This window comes from Vulpes lagopus, chromosome 4, assembly GCF_018345385.1.
Source record: "Vulpes lagopus strain Blue_001 chromosome 4, ASM1834538v1, whole genome shotgun sequence".
Lineage (NCBI taxonomy): Eukaryota > Metazoa > Chordata > Mammalia > Carnivora > Canidae > Vulpes > Vulpes lagopus.
Genome location: NC_054827.1, coordinates 53270345 through 53288823, shown reverse-complemented (window position 1 = coordinate 53288823; position 18479 = coordinate 53270345). Strand labels below are relative to the sequence as shown.

At 42.6% G+C, this 18479-nt stretch overlaps 3 gene segments (V, D, J or C); all 3 read right to left on the bottom strand.

Annotated features, from left to right (window-relative positions):
- Positions 1 to 6356: 6356 nt before the first annotated feature.
- Positions 6357 to 6900, bottom strand: LOC121488751. The segment is given in 2 exon segments: positions 6357 to 6682; positions 6790 to 6900. Coding segments are annotated over 2 exon segments (375 nt in total).
- Positions 6901 to 9858: 2958 nt separating this feature from the next.
- Positions 9859 to 10665, bottom strand: LOC121488750. The segment is given in 2 exon segments: positions 9859 to 10274; positions 10401 to 10665. Coding segments are annotated over 2 exon segments (611 nt in total).
- A 4595-nt stretch (positions 10666 to 15260) lies between these two features.
- Positions 15261 to 15833, bottom strand: LOC121488749. The segment is given in 2 exon segments: positions 15261 to 15652; positions 15753 to 15833. Coding segments are annotated over 2 exon segments (441 nt in total).
- Positions 15834 to 18479: the final 2646 nt, after the last annotated feature.

Here is an 18479-nt window from a genome sequence, read left to right as displayed (position 1 = left end):
AATATTACAAAGAAAATAGGCTCAATTTTTCTGAAATTCAAGCTACAATATTTGAATCTTTTTAAGTTAAGCTTCCAGATCCCTTTTTAAAATTGAGATAATAATTTATGTACATAAAATTCGCCATTTCAAAGTGTACATTTCAGTGGGTTTTAGTATTTATAAACAGGTGCAAAAAAAATACCATATAGTTCTAGAGCATTGTCATCATCCCAAAAGAAAGTCTGTACCAGTTAGAAGTCACTCTGCATTCACTCCTTCTGCAGCCCTTGGCAACCATTACTCTATGTTTTATCCCTGATGTTTGCCTCTTCTGGATTTTCATATAAATGGAATCATATACTATGTGCCTTTTTGTGCCTGGCTTCTTTTGCTTAGCATATTTTTCTCAAGCTTCTTCTATTTTATAGCATGTATCAGAATCTCATTCCCTTTTATGACTGAATAATATTCCATTGTATGAATACACTACACCTTGTTAATTCACCAGTTGATGAACATTTTAATTCTTTCCGTTTTTTTTTTTTTGGCTATTATGAATAACATCCAAATAAGGGACTTGTATTGAGAATATTTGGAGAATTTTCAAGTTTTTCTATAAATATATTCTGGACGCAAGTCCCTTGTGAGGTATATGACTTGCAAACATTTATATTATTTTGGGGAGTGACTTTACCTTTCTTGAGAGTGTCCTTTGAAGCTCAAATACTTTTTAAGTTTGGAGAAGTCCAGTTGATCTTTGTTGCCCATGTTTTGATGTAATATTTAAGAAATCATTGACTATCTTCCGTGGTCGTAAAGATTTACACCGGTGTTTTCTTCCAAGAATTTTATACTTTTAGCTCTTACATTTAGGTCTTTAATCAATGTTGAGTTAATTTTTGTATATGGTATGAGAAGGCCTGCAAATTCATTCTTCTGCACATGAGTATCCAGTTTTCTCAGCACCATTGGTTAAAAAGTCTGTTCTTCCGCAATTTAATGGTTCTGGCACTCTTATCTAAAATCAGTTCCCCATAAAGGTATGGGTTTATCTGAGGACTCTCAACTTTGTTCCATTGATCTATTTGTGTATTCTCTTCCAGTACAAAACTGTCTCCATTTCTTAGTTTCATAGTAAGTTTCGAAATGGGAAAGTATGATTTGTCTAATATTTTTCTTCCTTTTAAAAATGTTTTGGCTAATTTTGGTGACCTAGACTTTCATATGAATTTTAGCATTGACTTGTTAATTTCTGAGGGAGGAAAGATAGCTGGAATTTTAGAATTTGATAGGAATTTAGTTGAATCTGTGGATCAATTTGGGGAGTTTTGCCATCTCAGAAGTATTAAGTCTTTCAATCCATGATCATAGGATATATTTCCATTTATTTAGGTCTCTAATTTCTTTCAAGCCATGTTTTGCACTTTTCAGTGTACAACTTTTTCATTTCTTTTGTTAAATTTATGCCTAGATATTTTATTATTTTGATGCATTGTCTCCTTGAGAAACTCTAATTGGCATTATATGCCCCTTCATAGTAAAAGTGGAAATACAGATTAGCTTTTACTCCTCCAGGACAGTATTCTTGCTATACATAACAAGATTTAGGTCAGCAGGGGCAGTTAATAAGGCAAAACTGTTAGTGAAAATAAAGTAGATTAGATTGGTTTTTAAATCTGATAGCGCCCTCTGCTGGGGAGGAAAAAGCTGATGTGTGCCTCGCTTGGCTGTCTTAGTAGGTGTGCGCATGCATTTGCACAGGCGTGTGTGTGTGCGTGTGTGTGTGTGTGTGTGAGTGTGTGAGCGCGCCTTGGAGTGTGGGGTGGCAGGGAGTGAGGCCACTGGCCATGGAAAGAGGAGAAAGGAGTTTCTTTTAGTTATAAGAATATCCATGTGGATGCCTCAAGGGTTCCTCAATTTCAAATTGACCTTTTGTTGAAGATTCTCTTTCATCTTCCATCCCTGGATATGTTGGCCATCTTGGTATTCTTGAAATCCAAGGGTATCTTCATGGCTTTCACCTCCCTCACCACTCACAAGAGATAAGTGTTAAAATTCTGTCCGTTTTCTATCTCAGGAGTCCAGTTAGATCCCATTCTTGGGCAGTCGTCAAGAGTCCAATGTTGGTAAGAATCCTGCTGAGATACTTAGCCAGAATTTCCTACCCTCAATATCTGAATATTCTTGATAAAGGACCACATCCCTGTCTCTGACAGCTCTCCTGCTGGGGCGAGGTCTGATCATCCTGGCGTGCCTTCAGCAAGAGTCTTGCTAGGTCGGTGTAGCCAGAATCACCCTTCACCCTGCTGTCTCCTCTTGGTAATTATCCATCCACTTCCACCTCTCTGCTTCTTGGCTATGAACTCCCACTTTTCCTGTTTAGAGTTGGAGTTGAGCCCAATCTGTCTCCCTACCGGGGAGTACTCCACTGCTGCAGTTCCCCTGGGTGAAGTCCGCCTTAACAAGTGTCTGAATAAGATTTTCTTTGACAAAATTCACTACAATAGTAATAAACAATTTACTTTGAACAGAGAGATGCTATGGTTTATGTCATAATCTACAATGGCTTTCTTAGTTTATTGCCTGAACCGGGACCCTTTAATGTATGAAAGAGTGTTATTAATAATTTTCCCAGGACAACAGTCCTAAACCAGGGCTGCCACGGTAAAAAGAGCATTTGACTGCTCTATGTGGTTAACTCTGATGCACTCCTTTAATTACTGCCATCTGGCAGCACTGGGGGAGATTGCAGGAAATATATACCATTTTCTTTGACATGACCGCATTTCAAGTCTGCGCCAATGCTAAGGCACACAGGAATGATCTAGAATGTCCCTGCCAACCAGATCTTCCCTGGATCTGTGTTATCTACATTTACAGTTTGCTCAATTATTGCCAGATGGTAGCGACGTGTCTTCCATTGCAATCTCTGGTGGTCACACGTGTGGGAAAAATGGAGATGTATCCTGAGTCATCCTCATGTCAAATCTTAGAGAACAAATTGTGCAAATTTCTAATTTTAAAGAGGAGAATATTGAGTCATAGAGGGTGAGGGCACTTGCCAACCTCCTACAGCTAAAAAAAAAAAAAAAAAGCCAGAGTTTGGATTAGGAAGCAGGTGTCTTGACTCCAATTCCACTATTTATGGGTCTTACATCTCAAGAGAGAGAAGAGAACCATGGAGTTTGTGAAATCATAGAGTCAAACTCCATGCTGCCCTGGATTTGAGACTTGAATTTCCTGAAAGTTTCTGAATGGGGAATACTACTCAGTGTTTCTCCTGCTTCTTTCCCCTTGAGACAGTTGTGGTTGCTGTTCCCTCACAGTTATTCCCATTGAATCACTGCTCTTGAGAGATGGTCAGTCTTGTGAAGGTGGCAGATCTGTGATAAAAGGACTATAATAAACCTGTAGTGGTCAACATCCCGTTGTTTCACAAACATGGAAGTCATTGGCCTCTGTGGAGGGAAAGAGTCCACAGAGGGGTCTTGTTTGGGATAAAATCAGTAGGAATTTCTTACAGTTTTGGTAAGATAATATCAATATCAGATCTCTGTAGTCAGAAAATCCGGGGCGGGGGCGGGTGCTTTCTTTCTAAACTTGGAGTCCATAGACTACCCAATTCTACTCCATCTTTTAGGAGTCTCAGAAGCCCATGTCCCAAAGCACACCCACCCTATAATTTAAGAGCTAATTTATAGTCTTGCCCTCTCCTGCTTGCAGCTGGAGCCACAATTATCAATCCACTTCTCTCTTTCTTCTGAGGCAGAAAACTGGGAAGTGGCCTTTTCAAATGTCTCCCTAGAGCTCAGGAGAAAGGAGAGGAGCCAGTGAGTTTGCACACCGGAAGAAACTAGCTCAGTTGCATTGTGCCAATGCCACCAGTATGGAGCTCACAACTGAGTCTCCCAGCTCTGCAGGATGCGTCTTAGAGTAGAATATATTCCATTAGGCCTTTCATCTAAGAGTGTGAGGCCACAGTCTCTGGGAATACCCAAAGCCTCAGGACACCTTCCACAGGAATGGGGGATCCTTGGTCCAAACGCATGACCTCATGTTCATCTTGTCATATAGATGATGTAAAAGGGCTCCAAACCCACTGAGCATTCTTAGGAAATGTGAAGTTTAAGGAAAACACAAGAGGATGTGGAAAAAGGGAAAAGAGTGAGGATAACAGGAGCAAGAAGATGGTGAGACACTGTACTAGAGTGCTATTTTACCAATCTCAGAGAAATTGGCAGAAGTTCTCAAACTTTAGCATGACAAGGTTAGGTGTATTCCTGTAACCCATTTCCAGAAATTCTAACTCTGAAATTCTGATCCTGTCCTAGAATATATCTTTTTATCCTGTCCCTCAGGTGATACTGAGGAAGGAAGTTATTTCAGACAACAGTTTAAATCTCTTCCAAGTGGAGATCTTTAAGAGGCCAAACTAACAAAAAAGAAGACCATTGAGTGCAATACATTAGAACATTAAAATTTAAGGAACACGAAGAATGTCCCTAGGAATGGGAATAACTAGTAGATAGATTTAAGTTCTGGAAACTACATTTACAAAAAAGAATAGATGGGAAATAAGAAACCTAATTGAAAATGGGTGAGTGAAGCCCAGGGAAGAGAAGTTCCAGCATTTGGGGTATAGTCAATATTGTCAAATGCTTTGAAGAGATCAAGGAAGCAGAGAAAAGAACAGCCTTTGGCCCACCAAGTTCATAATCTTAAGATTTAGGAGAATAGTTTCATAAGAATGGAAATATTCCATGAAAAAAGCTGAAGATGGCACCCAAAGGAATAATTCCTCTGTGATGAAAATGAAAGTGTGGGCCACTAATTGTGCTTTATTACTCGTAGAGGAACAGAAATGGACACTAAGGAGGGTCTCACTTTTGAATGCCGGAAACGGAACCTGAAATAAGAAGCCATAACATTGGGTAGACCAGGAACGTGAGAGCCTCTGTTTCAAGTGGTGACAATGAAATTTTGCCTGGGAAATGAAGTAAATTTGGATTTCTGGGGGTAAGACAACCAGGTTCAGCTTATATTGAAATAAGAGCAGAAGTGACTTAAGAGAATATATGAACTTCTCTAAAGCTGAATGGTGGGTGGTGTAGAATTGAACAGGGTTCTTTTAAAGTATTTTTTTTAAGATTTATTTATTCATCTTAGAGAGAGAGAAGGGGGATGGACAGAGGGAAGGGGAGAGAGAGATAATCCTGGTGAGCACAAGCCTGACATGGGGCTTGATCTCACGACCCAGAGATCATGACCCAAGCTGAAAATCAAGAATCAGACACTCAACCGACTGAGCCACTCAGGTGCCCCAAAATAAGCAGTTTTATAAACAGGATGGATCATCACATTTTAACCAAGGTATTTTGAATTCTGTATCTGTTCTATGTGATTGCGGTGACCTCCCTGGGTAGAGCTAATGCAGCAATACCTCCTTTACCTCTGCTGATGTTGAATGCATTGTCCCCCATTATAATTTGGATCACATACCAGAGGATTTTTCAATTGTCTGCACATCAGTTTTCAACCATCTACATATCAAGTATTTTTCCACCGAGGACACATTAATCTGTCTCCTCCCTCAGCTCCATAGAAACTAATTAGTGACTTAGTGGAGTGTGAAGTTGTCACACTGGAAATTAACATGCTTTCCGTATTACCTGGATTTAACTCCTTGAAAAGAAATTACCCAGAGTCTTCATTTGGTCTGACATTGTACTGAAAACTAAGGATCTCGATCCCCTTTTTAATTCCTTCCTTTTTCCTATGTTTTCTGTATCTGGTACTCCTCCCCTCTGAGAGATACTATTGGGTGTCCTGGCCCCCTAACTAGAGAATTCCTGTCTGAAATTCGTGATCTGTAAGGTCAAAGTGACAGGCGTCCAGTTGCCACGCTGTTTGAAATAACCTGATGCCCTTGGCTAAAGTTGAATTTGCCAAGAGTATGTGCTTGAATAAAATAGGATTGCACTGTTTCCCGTTTTCTGGATTTGTGATCTTACACGAGAAAATGTCATGTTGGCCCTTCGCAACATGGCTGGAGGACCAACATTTGGATGTATAATCTTTGGCTTGCTATGAGATCCAAAAACTGGAAAATACAATTTATAGTAATGGGAAGAACAATGAAGCCTACAAGGTGGAAAGAGACATAAGAGCTGTCAAATCAGTCATGTCACGGTTCCAGGACATTCCACTTTGTTCCTGAGAAATTCCTGCCTTCTGGTTTTGGGGTTCTATGGGACATACCCTGAGCCTTGCAATATATTCCCATTTGGCTTAAGCTAACTCTAGTTAGTTTCTGTTATTTCCTTCCCACCTAGTATGCCAGCTGCTTCCTGAGCCAGGCCCAGGATGTTTGTGTATTAAGATTTACTAATATTTAACACTGTGGATTCACTGCTGGCACAAAAATACACGGCTGAATCCTGCAGCTCTGTACGCTCGATCTCTAGGCTACAGGGTGAGTTTTTTGGACACATGGCTAAAAATCTCTGCGTGGGCATCCCTGTTTTATCAAAGACAGCGTCATTCTGGAAAGAAATCAAGAACTTGAACTCTTTTGCTGGGATCTGCTGATACCAGAAAACGTAACTATGTCCTTTTATTGGGACACATTCCATTTTTGCTTTTTGTCCTTTCCCTTTGACCAGATGTCCTGGAGTCTGCATGACTTTTGCATTGAGGGTGCCTGGGGAGAAAGCAGACAGAAGTTAGAGGCTTAGCCCCTGAAGGAGTCTGGTGACAGGGACAAAAGGCTCAGAGTTGGGAGCTGACAATTCCAGAATGGGAGCTTACCTGTACTCAGGAGCCAGAGGACCAAGGAGCAGATGAACACTGGGCACATGGCAGCATTACAGAAAGAATAGGGTCAGGTGGCTTTCTCTGAGGCTTTTTCACCCCCTGTAACCAGCTACTCTGTGACGTCGTCACTTCCCCAAACCCAGTAGTCTTTGGTGTGCTGCTCTGTACAAGTAAAAAACCAAAAAATTAGAATATATGAAACAACTTGTACTCAATCATTAGAAAACAGGCAATGCAGGACTGTGATTATTCTAAAGTAAGAAAAAAAGAATGTCCACACATGATGAGGGGAAGACACAGAGGCTGGCACGTTTTCCTAGTTGGGAAGACAGAGGTTATAAGTGAGAGGGAACACAGAAGCTGGAATCTGTGAGGGAGACCACCAGGGAGGTGGAACCTACACACAGAACCCCAGAAATATTCAGAGCGATCATGATGAAGTTTTGTCTGAACAGGAATTTGTGTCTGTGTGGGATGAAGCTTTAAAATACACTAGAGACAAACCACAGAAAAAAGATTCACCCACATGCCCAGAGTAGCTGTGGGCTACTCAATGAGACAAAATGACCCTAGAGCAAGTGATGGTAAATGACAGCCCAGGGCTGGCACCTGTTTGCGTACAGTTTTACTGGGGTGAAAAGCCCTCTGGAATGGCAACACAAGGAGATCAGAGGGGGAAAAAACCTAACTGCTGGACATTTAGAAACAACCATTTCAAGTCTCTGAAAGTTGCCCCCCAAAATATACAGCAAATGAAGAAACACTTATTCAAGAAAATCTAAATCTCAGTAAGAGCAGTAAGGCTCTGGGGCATTTGAGTCATGCCTCCCTGCCTCTTGCATCACCTCTAAGCTCAGTGAGATGGAAGCTCTACTCCTTGTGGATGTGGTTGAGGACTCAGCTAAATGCCCTGCATGACTGACCCAAGCTTGGCATCTACTTCTTGGAGGGCCTGAAATAATGCTTCTTCCTTAGGTGAGTTCAGGGCCTCGGTAGGGGTCAGTCAGTAGTAAGCTCTAGTGAAGGAACCGTCAATTCCAGAAAATAGCTGGTGCCTGTAAGCCTGTTTGATGGTCCTGGATTGTCACAGAGGTGCTTCTCTTACAAGATGTCTTCATTTGGCTGCTGGGAAGTGAAAGCCCCGAGCATAAATGGGAGAGAGCAGCGGAGGTTGCAGTTGCAATGAGAAACAAGCCACTCCTTCCTGTACAAATGGGATCGTGTGGCACTCTTCCTTCTGTGACTGGATCAGGTCCCTCAGCACAATGCCCTTGAGGTCATCCATGTCATCACATGTGGCAGGACTTCCTTCTTTTTCAAGGCTAAATAACGTACCTGTGGAGGTGTACACCATATTACACAAAATTTTAACAGGGTAGATCTCATGTTAGGTGTTCTGGCCACAATAAAGTAAAACAAAATAAAATAAAACAAAGACACTGCTCACTCTCGCTCCCCAACTCTCTTCAAACTCCCAGAGCATCCAACACTGTGGTCTTCTGTTTGTTTTCCAACTTTTTCCATCAGATGCTCCTGAGATTTTAATTTCCTCCTTCCCTAGGTGTGTCCTCACACTCTGCGTGACCCTACCTGCTAGAGAACGAGGCAGTTCTCTACTGCTCTGCGTAGCTACAGCCAATCACACTCCCTTCCACATCTTCCTCCCTCTCTGAGGATGAGGATCAGATCAGTCACATGAATCAGCAGAGCATCTCTATCTTCAGCCCCGGGGCCTCATGTTTCTTCTGGGCCTGAAATGAAGTGAGTCTTTGCTCTTAATTTCTCTCCTCCCTTTATTCAAGAGGATGTTGGGTGTTTTACATCATCTGACAAGGCCCTAATCTGCCCCCCCTGGTTGAATTCTTTTGCCATTTGTCTCAAGGTGCATCAATTTCCTAAACATGGTCATGGAGTTGTGGCCCCATGATCCACAAGAAAGGAGGGGAGGGGAGGGGCCCCAGAGACATCTAGCCCCAATATCTCATTTTACAGTAGAAGATTTTGAAACATAGGTGGAAGCATAGAGACACTGCTTTCATCATTTGTGAGGAAAAGGGTATGGGCGTGTGGTGAGCAAAAGATAGAAAGAGCAGACCAGTGTAGTGATGGTGGGTGGCCCAGATGACAGCGTTTAGCTTCTCTGAACTTTACTTAATTACCAAATCAGATCTTGGGTAGTACTTCTCGGCCTCTTGATTAAAGAGTTGGACTCATGTGATGTTGTTGATCACTATACAAGGAGAAGTGATGAACCACTGCTTAGTAGGAACATCTACGTGTTCTTCAGAATTAAAATGAAGACACAGTTCCATCCTCTGAAGCAGGCACCCCACAGCCAGCAGATGCCGGTCCTTTCCTGAACTGATGATACCTGTGTTTATTCAATTGGCCATCATAAATATTTCAGTCTCTTAAAGGCCATAAGATAAAAACTTCCTTTTAGAAAGCTGTTCTAATACATTCCAGAAACTCTTTTTGTTTCAAACAAGCGGCAGTACTTGATTTTTTTTATTAATATTAAAAATGTGGGGCAAACTCTAGTAATTTTAATATATCTTTTAAAGCACCACATCTAGTTTGGGATATGTACCCTATCTGTGTGCCACTTAAATGGTTCACAGGCAAATGTATATCATGCAATATAGTTAAATACACTGTGAATAATGCATGTGCCAGGCAGTTCATTCATCTTCACATGTGGCACACATTTTTGGCAGCTCTAATTTTCCCTACTTGACAAGAAAACTGTGAAACCTCAGTAAGGCCTCTGAGAGCACTTTCCTCCCCTTAGAGCAAGGATTCATGAGAGCGGGCCCACCTCTGGTCTGGGTGGGCTGGCCCTTTATCATATTTTCAGGTCTCCAACTTACATTAAAACAAAAACCGACTAAAAGGAACTTCCTATTTCTGTTCTGAAGAGAATAGAATGGGTGACTAAGGCGATCCTGGGAAAATACCACAAACTGAACGGCAGGTGAGTGTGACCACTTTTCCGCTCTTGGCGGTTTTTGTAGGTTTTTGCCCAACTTCTGTCTAAATGATGTGATGACAGCCGTAAACCCTCTATTGTTGGGTTTCTACTACTGTTGTAACATCAGAGCTGGGGGATGGTCTAGAGAAGGATCTTGGATCTGGGAAATGCAGAAGTTTATGCGCAGGGGAGACATAACACTGTAGCTCTGTGTCTTTACTGCTGGCACAGAGGTACACTGCTGAGTCCCCCAAGCCTGGTGAGCGGATGCTAAGAGAACAGAGAGAATTGTTGAGCCGGCTGGGTTGGAAGTTATCAGAGGTGTCTGTTTCTTTGGTAAGCTCTGTATCATAGTAGTAGAGCAGCAGCTTCGGTGCTTGTCTCAGCTTCTGTTGGTACCAGTACATGGCATCATGATTCAGAGTCTGAGAACAGTTCAGAGTCACTGGTTTTCCCACCTTAGTAACCTGGTATCGTGGGCTCTGGATGACCATGGCACCCATGTGACCTGTGGAGAGAGAAAGAAAATTTAGAAGCAAAGTCAAGGAGCCTCTTATTGCTGCCATAAAAGAAAGGTACAAAACTGAAGACAATATCGTTTTACTCAAAGATTTCCTTTCTGACCAAAACTCACCTGCTCCGAGGAGACAGAAGGCCACGCAGTGGAGGAGCCCGGGACCCATGGCAGAGCCACAATAGGAACGGGGCATCTGTCTGTTCCAGATGCTGATCTCTGGGTGGAGAGATGGGGGCTCAGGGTCCCCGGTCCCTGATAGGTAGATCTGCCGTGATGACAATCTGCTGTTGGCTTCACCAAGGCAAGGGTCATTCTTTGTTGGGTATTACCCCCAGCTTCCGGCTTGGCAGCAGAACCTGGGCTTTGCCGATCACGTGAGCGGCAGAGGTGGTGTCACCTCATGTTGCCTCTCTTCCTATATCTGCCCCCTGTTCATCCAGGCCTCTTTATCTCACTCCTCATTTCTTATACCCTATATGGCAGGTCAGAGGTTCCTCAACACAGGAAGAGCTTTTGCTAAACTAACATTTACAAACCTGTTAAGATAGTGTCTTTGTGTCTTGCTCTCTACATCACAGATGAGTGATGATGGCTGCAAACTATCCCCACCTTAATACAGAAGTCAAGCCTGAAGTCCCTCTATTTATACCCACACTTCAGAGGATCAAGGACACTGTCTACAACTTCCAGCTATCAGTGACACCACAATGCCTCCTTGTGGCCAGTAGAAACATGTGTAGAAGCATCCTTCCTGCGGTCCTTGTATTTCCAATTCAGACTTTGGAACTCAGGGTACTCACCAGGCTCTGCCTGGGTTTCCTTCCTGGGCCCCATCATGTCCCCACCCCCCACCTCCAAGTAGCAAGGTGGATGCTCAGCCTGGTTGTTTCCAATCTCTTGCAGATTGCCATCGTTTGTTGCCTGATTCATAATGTTTTGAAAACTGTTGTTTCATGTACTATGTCTGTTTGTTTTAGCTGTTTCAAGCAGGAAGTTAAATCAGGTTCCTGTCTTGGTTGGAAGCATAAGTCCACTCCAGGGCCATATTGAATTTCTTACTGTTGGGTCCCTAAGAGTTTCAATGGTTATAGACCTTTTGGTCAGTTTCTTTGCATGTGGTTTCCATTTCATACAAGAAGGCTAACATTTTATTCCACAAGCATATGAGGCACAGTCCAGAATTTCCATTTCTCTCTGTTAACTTTTCCCTTTTATCTAATACATAAAGGCCTGACCAAACACCCGATTTTCTGACTGCATTTCAGGGTCTTCGTATTGTAGTAACTTTTAGTCTGTAAAGTCTGTGACCATTTGGAGGCTCCAGGATGAATGCAGATGTCATTATAGGTCCTGTGTCATCTCTATCATATGGGCACTGAAAAGCCAGCCGCAGTTGTGAGGCCTAGGTCAGGCTTGAAACCTGGGAGGTCCCTATAGCGTTGGCTCTTCCTTGCTCCACCTGTAAATACTCTTTTTAAAATTCTAACTACTAAATTTCTTTTTCTTTTTTGATTATCTATACATTGTGTAGGAGGTGAGGGGTATTTCAAATTTAGAAAAAAATAGACAACCTTCTTCCTGTTCTTCCTCTGTAGCTTCATCCCAAATAATCAGGGGTACATTTTACAACTTCCTCCTTCCTTGTACAAACACGTACAAGTGTATATAAACTTAAATAAGGACTTTTACTGATTTAATTTTTCTTTTTTTTTTTTTAAAGATTTATTTATCTATTTGAGAGAGAGCAAGCATGAGTGGGGAAAGTGGCAGAGAGAGAGAGAATCCTAAGCAGACTCCTCGCTGAATGGGGAGCCGACACGGGGCACCATCTCATGACCCTGAGATCATGACCTAAGCCAGAATCAAGAGCCAGACGCTTAACTGACCAGGGGCCCCTACTGATTTAATTTTTCTTAAAAAAACCTTATATACTATACATTATTATGTAAATTATGTTCCTCTTGACAGTTTTTCTTAATCATCCCTGCAAAATAAAAGATGAATATACCTGTTTGGTTTTCTTTTAACCTCCTTGTGCCTGTGAAGTGAAGTGTAATACACATAAATGAGATCAGATCATACATTCTAGGAACATATAAGTTTTTTTGATGCTTTTGTAGTCATCATCAAAAGCTTAACTGTGGTTGGGGGCACCTGTGTGGCTCAGTTGGTTAAGCATCCGGCCCTTGATCTCAGCTCAGGTCTTGATCTCAGGGCCATGAGTTCAAGCCCTGCATTGGGCTCCACACCCAGGGTGGAGTTTAACTTAAAAAAAAAAAAAAGTTTAACTATGATTGATGGATGAAACTAACAAGCAATAAAAAACACCAATTCTTTTAATAAAAGAAAAGTTTATAGGCCTCCTATGTTCAGATGCTTTACAGACCTCAAGACACAGTCTGTAATTGTAATGTTCCTTGGTGAGAGTAAGGAAGCTTTTAGAATCTCTGTGCCACTCAAAGAGGCAGAGAGCAGACATCATTCCCACACCCCCTTCCCCAGGTATGAAAAGTATTAATACAGTAGAAGGAGGAGAAGAAAAGTAAAGTATAAAGTATTACAGTTCCTAATGGTGTTGAAGAGTTGCTGTAGGGTAGCACCAGGGATGAAGGACAGGAGGTTGTAGAAGAGAATAGTATGCTTGAGAGAGTGATTCTGGAGGTGGTTCAAACTATTTGTGATTATGAGTCTAGAATATAAAGAGTGGATGTGAGTATCTGAGATTGGAGGAAATGATCATTGAAGTGAACAAATGGAGAAACTGAGAAGCCCAGTATCATCTAGGTGTTGCAAGCCATCCAAGATGTTAGGAGTTTTAAGGTAAGAGAGACAAGAAATGCTTGAGAACCAACAATGAAAAGCAAAAGGGACGTGAGTGCAATAAAGGTCACTCACAGAAACCAAAAATACCAGTAAGAGGAACTAAATTCCCTACCACTTAATTTCCACTGGGGAGTCAAGATCTGGGAATGGAAAATATAGCATTATGACAGATTTGTGGTTATAGGGCAGTATTCACGTGATCTTGAATTTCCAGTGAAACTTAAAACACAGACCTCTTAGAGCCAAATGCCACTGAAGCCTTCTGACTGTATTATAATCTTATAGGCATGTGGGCTGCCATTGGAATGGCGTGAAAAATAAAACTATGGAATTTGAGAACTATCACAACCAGAATGAATTGCAAGTTAATGTCTATGAATTTCAGGCAAAATCCAGAGAAGAGTATGTGGTCCTGAATCCGAGAAGGATATGTCCAGAGAAGCCAGGATGTACATTTGGGAAGTACTTTGAGGGGAGGCATCATTTAGGAACTCTATGTTTTTATGATTCAGGCAGATGGCAGTGGATCCACAGCTTGTGAACAGCTGACATAGCATCAGACAGCAGTAACTATGATGTGTTACTGAAGAGGCAGGCCCCTAGTTGGATGAGGACAGAACAAAACTCAAGTATTTCTAAAGGGTTCAGAAACATCCAAAGAAAATATTATGTGGATCTACCATATTGCTTTCCTACTCTTATGGTTCTTTGCATGTGTGCTGTGGAAATAATAAAGTGGAATGTTGCCTGTAAGTTGATATTACTTATATTAAAAATGAATCTTGGGGCACTTGTGTGTCTCAGTTGGTCAAGTGTCTTCCTTAAGCTCAGGTCATGATCTCAGGGTCTTGGGATGGAGCCTTGTGTCGGGCTTCCCACTCACTGGGGAGTCTGCTTCTCCCTCTCCTTTTACCCTCCCCCAATTCATGCTTGCTTGCTCTCTCTCTCAAACAAATGAATGAATGAATGAATGAATGAATGAATAAATAAATAGGAGTGTTAAATGGTGCAGCCACTCTGAAAAGTAATTTGGCTGTGTCTTTAAAAAGTAAGAAAATACTCACCAGATAACCCAGAAGTCTCACTCCTAGGCATAAATGTATCCCAGAGGAATAAGAACTTAGGTCCAGCAAGAATCCTGTGCACAAATATTTACATGGAGGATCTTTGTCATAGTCAAAAACTAAAAACAACTAAAATATCCTGCCATAGGTGAATAGCTAAACAAACTCTTATGTCCATGCCATAGAACACAACGCGGTGATAAAATAAATGAATTATGGATAAATGCAGCATCTTGGATAAACTGCAAAGGCAATATGCTGAGGAGAAAAAAACTCAGGAGGTCACCTACTATATGATTCCATTTATAAAACAGTCTCAAAATGAAAACATTATAGATATAAAGAATAGACCAGTGGTTCCTAAGGGTGTGGAGTGTGTGTGTGTATGTGTGTGTGTGACATCATAAAGGGAGACTTTGTGGTGTGTAACAGGCCTGTATCTTGACAGTGATGGTGGTCATATGAACCTACACATGTGGCAGAAATGACTTAGAACTGCTTCCCCACTCAGGGCCAATGTAACTTCACAGTCTTGGTCTTGATAACTTGAGTATGATTATGTAAGATGTAACTATTGGTAGAAACTGGATAATGGGTAACCAGACCCCTTTGTTCTACTGTGCAACTTCTTAAGAACCTATAATGACTTTTTTAAATGAAAATTTTTAAAAATAAGATGTGGAAAATAATTTTGCTACAATTAAGGAAGACTATTATAGAAAACTGACAAGAAGAAGGGTTGGAAGAAATGGGAAGGGCTGAGTGGGTCTGTAGAGACAATTACACCCACTGAGTAACCATTTTTATGAAGGTGAGAGAAAGCACTGACCACTAACGGAAGAGAACCAAGGCTACATGACAGCACAGTTTTGAGTTTCCTTAATTACCTAAAAGGCCAGTGGGTGACATTCACCTTCAGTCTTGGACTTAATCACCCTGTGTGAGAATATGTGAGAAATGCTAGAAACCATCCCCTTATTGTCTTCCTACCAAAAATTTTCTACTGTGATATTTGAGAAATATCTATTCGTGCCTTCCCTAGAGACAAGGAGAACACCAGACCCACGTCCTTTTGCTGGCGGAGGAAAAGCTATGAAAGACTGCTGAGGACAGCTGGGGGCTGGAGGGAGAAGGGGAGGCTTCCGGGTTTCTGCACAGGGAAGGGGTGTCTCTGCAGTACTGTGTCTGCACTGCTTGCACACAGGTACGTGGCTGAGTCCCCAGGTTCTATTGACTGGATCTTCAGGATGGAGAATAATTCATCAGGCATCTCTGCTGAGAACCGTTCCTTGGGCATCCCCGAGTCATCCACAGGAGATTGATTGTTGAAGTAAATCAGCAGCTTCCATCCCTGCCCTGAAGTCTGTCTGTGCCAGAAGAGGACCGCATGACCAGCAATAGGCTCGCATCCCAGAGTTACTCCTTGTCCCATCGTTGTCACCTTGTGCATGGGTATCTGGATGACTCCAGCGTCTGTGAACTCTGTGGAAGGGGACAGAATTTGAGGATGGAATAAAGAACATAACTGGAATCATAACTGGAAATATCTAAAAATGCAGATTGGTTATTTCTGGGGACTCACCTCTTCCCAGGAGACAAAGGGTCACACAGCAGAGGAGCCTGGTGGCCATGGCAGAGCTGCCAGGAGGAGACTTCACCTGGATGAGGCCTTTCTGGGCATGAACAGAGGGGAGGGGTGATTAGACCAGTTCCAAAGGTGGAGAGTGACCCAACAGTGATAGCGCTCTCTGTCGCTGCTCAGGGGACCTCCTTCCAAAGGCGAACATTAATTCTCTACAGAAGATTGACTACACTAGATCGTAACTACTCCAGGATGTGGTTGGCTCATTCAGAACACTTTCCTCAGCTGTACCTGTCGCAGTCCTGGGCCTCCAGCACTCTGCCCTCCTGATGCATCACGGATCCACTGGCTGCTGGACATTTCCACTTGGGTGTGCCCACAGCACCACAAATTCTGACATCAATAAATTACTTTAAAATCCCAAGACTTTTGTTATTCCTCTCACAGGCAATCTCTATCTCCCAGACACAAAATCAAAATAATTCCTTGCTTAGTTACGGCTTTGCCTCAGATGCCTCCCAGAAACATTTTGACTTGGCCACTGGTGCTCTTTGGGAAGGGACTTGAATGGAAGCCCTGGGAAGAGAGGATTGTTGAAGATGTTATTCCTAGCAAAGGAGAGACCAAAGCCCTAGTGCTGCATGACCCCCTGCTAGCCCACAGCACAGCACTTCCGCATTTCTACACATTGGGGTCCCATTTCACTCCCCTGTTGTTAAGCTCAAAATGGCATTCATCCTTCAGGCACTGGTATGGGTTGTTTATGGTAAATGAGAGCTTTAGCTCTCCTTGAAGATCCACAATAAAGTGCTCCCCAGTTAATCTTAATTTTCTCAAGCCTAGCAAAGTTCTAAAAGGTTCTCCAATGATCAACACCTGAATCGCTTCCTCTACTAAGGCAACTCATACTCACAGGCTCTTGCTGGAGGCAGGGCTTGGAATCTAGGAAGCAACCCGGTTCTTGGGGTATGAATAGTAATAAGATTTCTGTCCATAGAGAAGACGGAACACATTAGTGCCAGGTCTCCATAGTTGGTGCAGAGCTACGCTCCTCCGACTTCCCTAAACGAGAGTCTGTGAAGGTTACAGAGCGAGGTATGATTAGCCACTTGGAAGTGATGATAGTAATGCTTTAACAGTAGAGAATCAGCAATGCTCACTCCCTGGTCCTGTGTTTACCTGTTTCAGGGCAGCATCTTGCAGCCGGTGGGTAAAGAAGGCAGGGCTGCATACAGGGCTGCATACAGGGCTGCATACAGGGCTGAAGAGGCCCAATATTAACAGAAATGCATGGAAGGCACCCTGAGATCAGGGCATAGCGTTCCAGCAGGGATCTCCTTACCTCTGTCAAGGATCTATCTCCTCTAGGATATACAAGGCCATAAAATAGGGAAGCTGTGAGCTTGTAACAAGTTCAGAAGGTGAGTGGGCTAACTCCTTAGTGCTCTGATCTTTAGCAGAGAGAAAAGTCAGACTTAAAGTCACTCTAGGCCCTGGTGCTGTTAATGTATTTATGGACTTCTGAAGATTCAGAGCCGCTCAGACTTAGAACACAGTCTGGCTGTTCTCAGGACACTGCCTTAACCCCCTGCCCAACCTCATCCCCCTCAGGAGGATGGGGCCAGGTTGGGATTCCAACAGCTTCTCTGATGGTCCTGGCATGGTAGCTATTTTGTTTTGCTTCTTTTTTTTTTAAGGGCCATAAATTCTTGTTTTATTTTTTTAATTTTTTTATAAATTTATTTTTTATTGGTGTTCAATTTGCCAACATATAGAATAACACTCAGTGCTCATCCCGTCAAGTGCCCACCTCAGTGCCCACCACCCAGTCACCCCCACCCCCCATCCACCTCCCCTTCCACCACCCCTAGTTCGTTTCTCAGAGTTAGGAGTCTTTCATGTTCTGTCTCCCTTTCTGATATTTCCCACATTTTTTTCATTTTTCTGATATTTCCCACTCATTTTTTCTCCTTTCCCCTTTTTGTTTTGCTTCTATCAGGACACACAATTTTATCCAAGCAGCCCCTCATCCCCACATCCTGTGTTGGCTCAGAAGTGCCCACAGAGCATAAACAGATGGCCTTGGGGGCTGATTTCCTAAATTTTCTCAGTAACTTAGCAGAAAGCTGGCTCAGTGATGTCTATTAATTTAGAGAACAAAAGATCCTGTTTTCTATCAAGGCAACTTCTTCTATCAGGAAGGGGCTTCCATTATTATGTAGAAATGTGCCCTGCCCTGCCCTCCTCTTCCAGTGCGGGGCAGGGCCCCATTCCGTAGAAAATTGGCCACAATCTTTGCAGTCTACCTTTGACTCACTTAAACACACACCTCTGTGGGTTCATGACACTTAGGTTGGGGGACAGAAGGGATGGGAATCGTGTGTGTTTGTTTCCTTCTCAATGTGTCCGTTTTTCCCACGAATCAAATACACAAAACTGTTTTAGTTTGGACTATATGGTGCTACTGTGCTGTGTATATGCAGCCTCTTTGCCTGGCAACCATTCTGGGCTTGCCCGCAGTTCCATTCTCCCTATTGGTCTTAATCCATTTGCACAAGAATAGAAGTCTTTGGGTGCTTCCCTTCTCTCTCTAACACTCAGTGTCTGCAAATCAGGGTCACAATTCAGCCACTAAGCTAGACCAACTCTCCCAGCCCTTCCCCAGAGCCACTGAATGGAGGTGGAATCACAATGCCTCCTAGTGGCCAGCAGGACAGGGTCACTAGA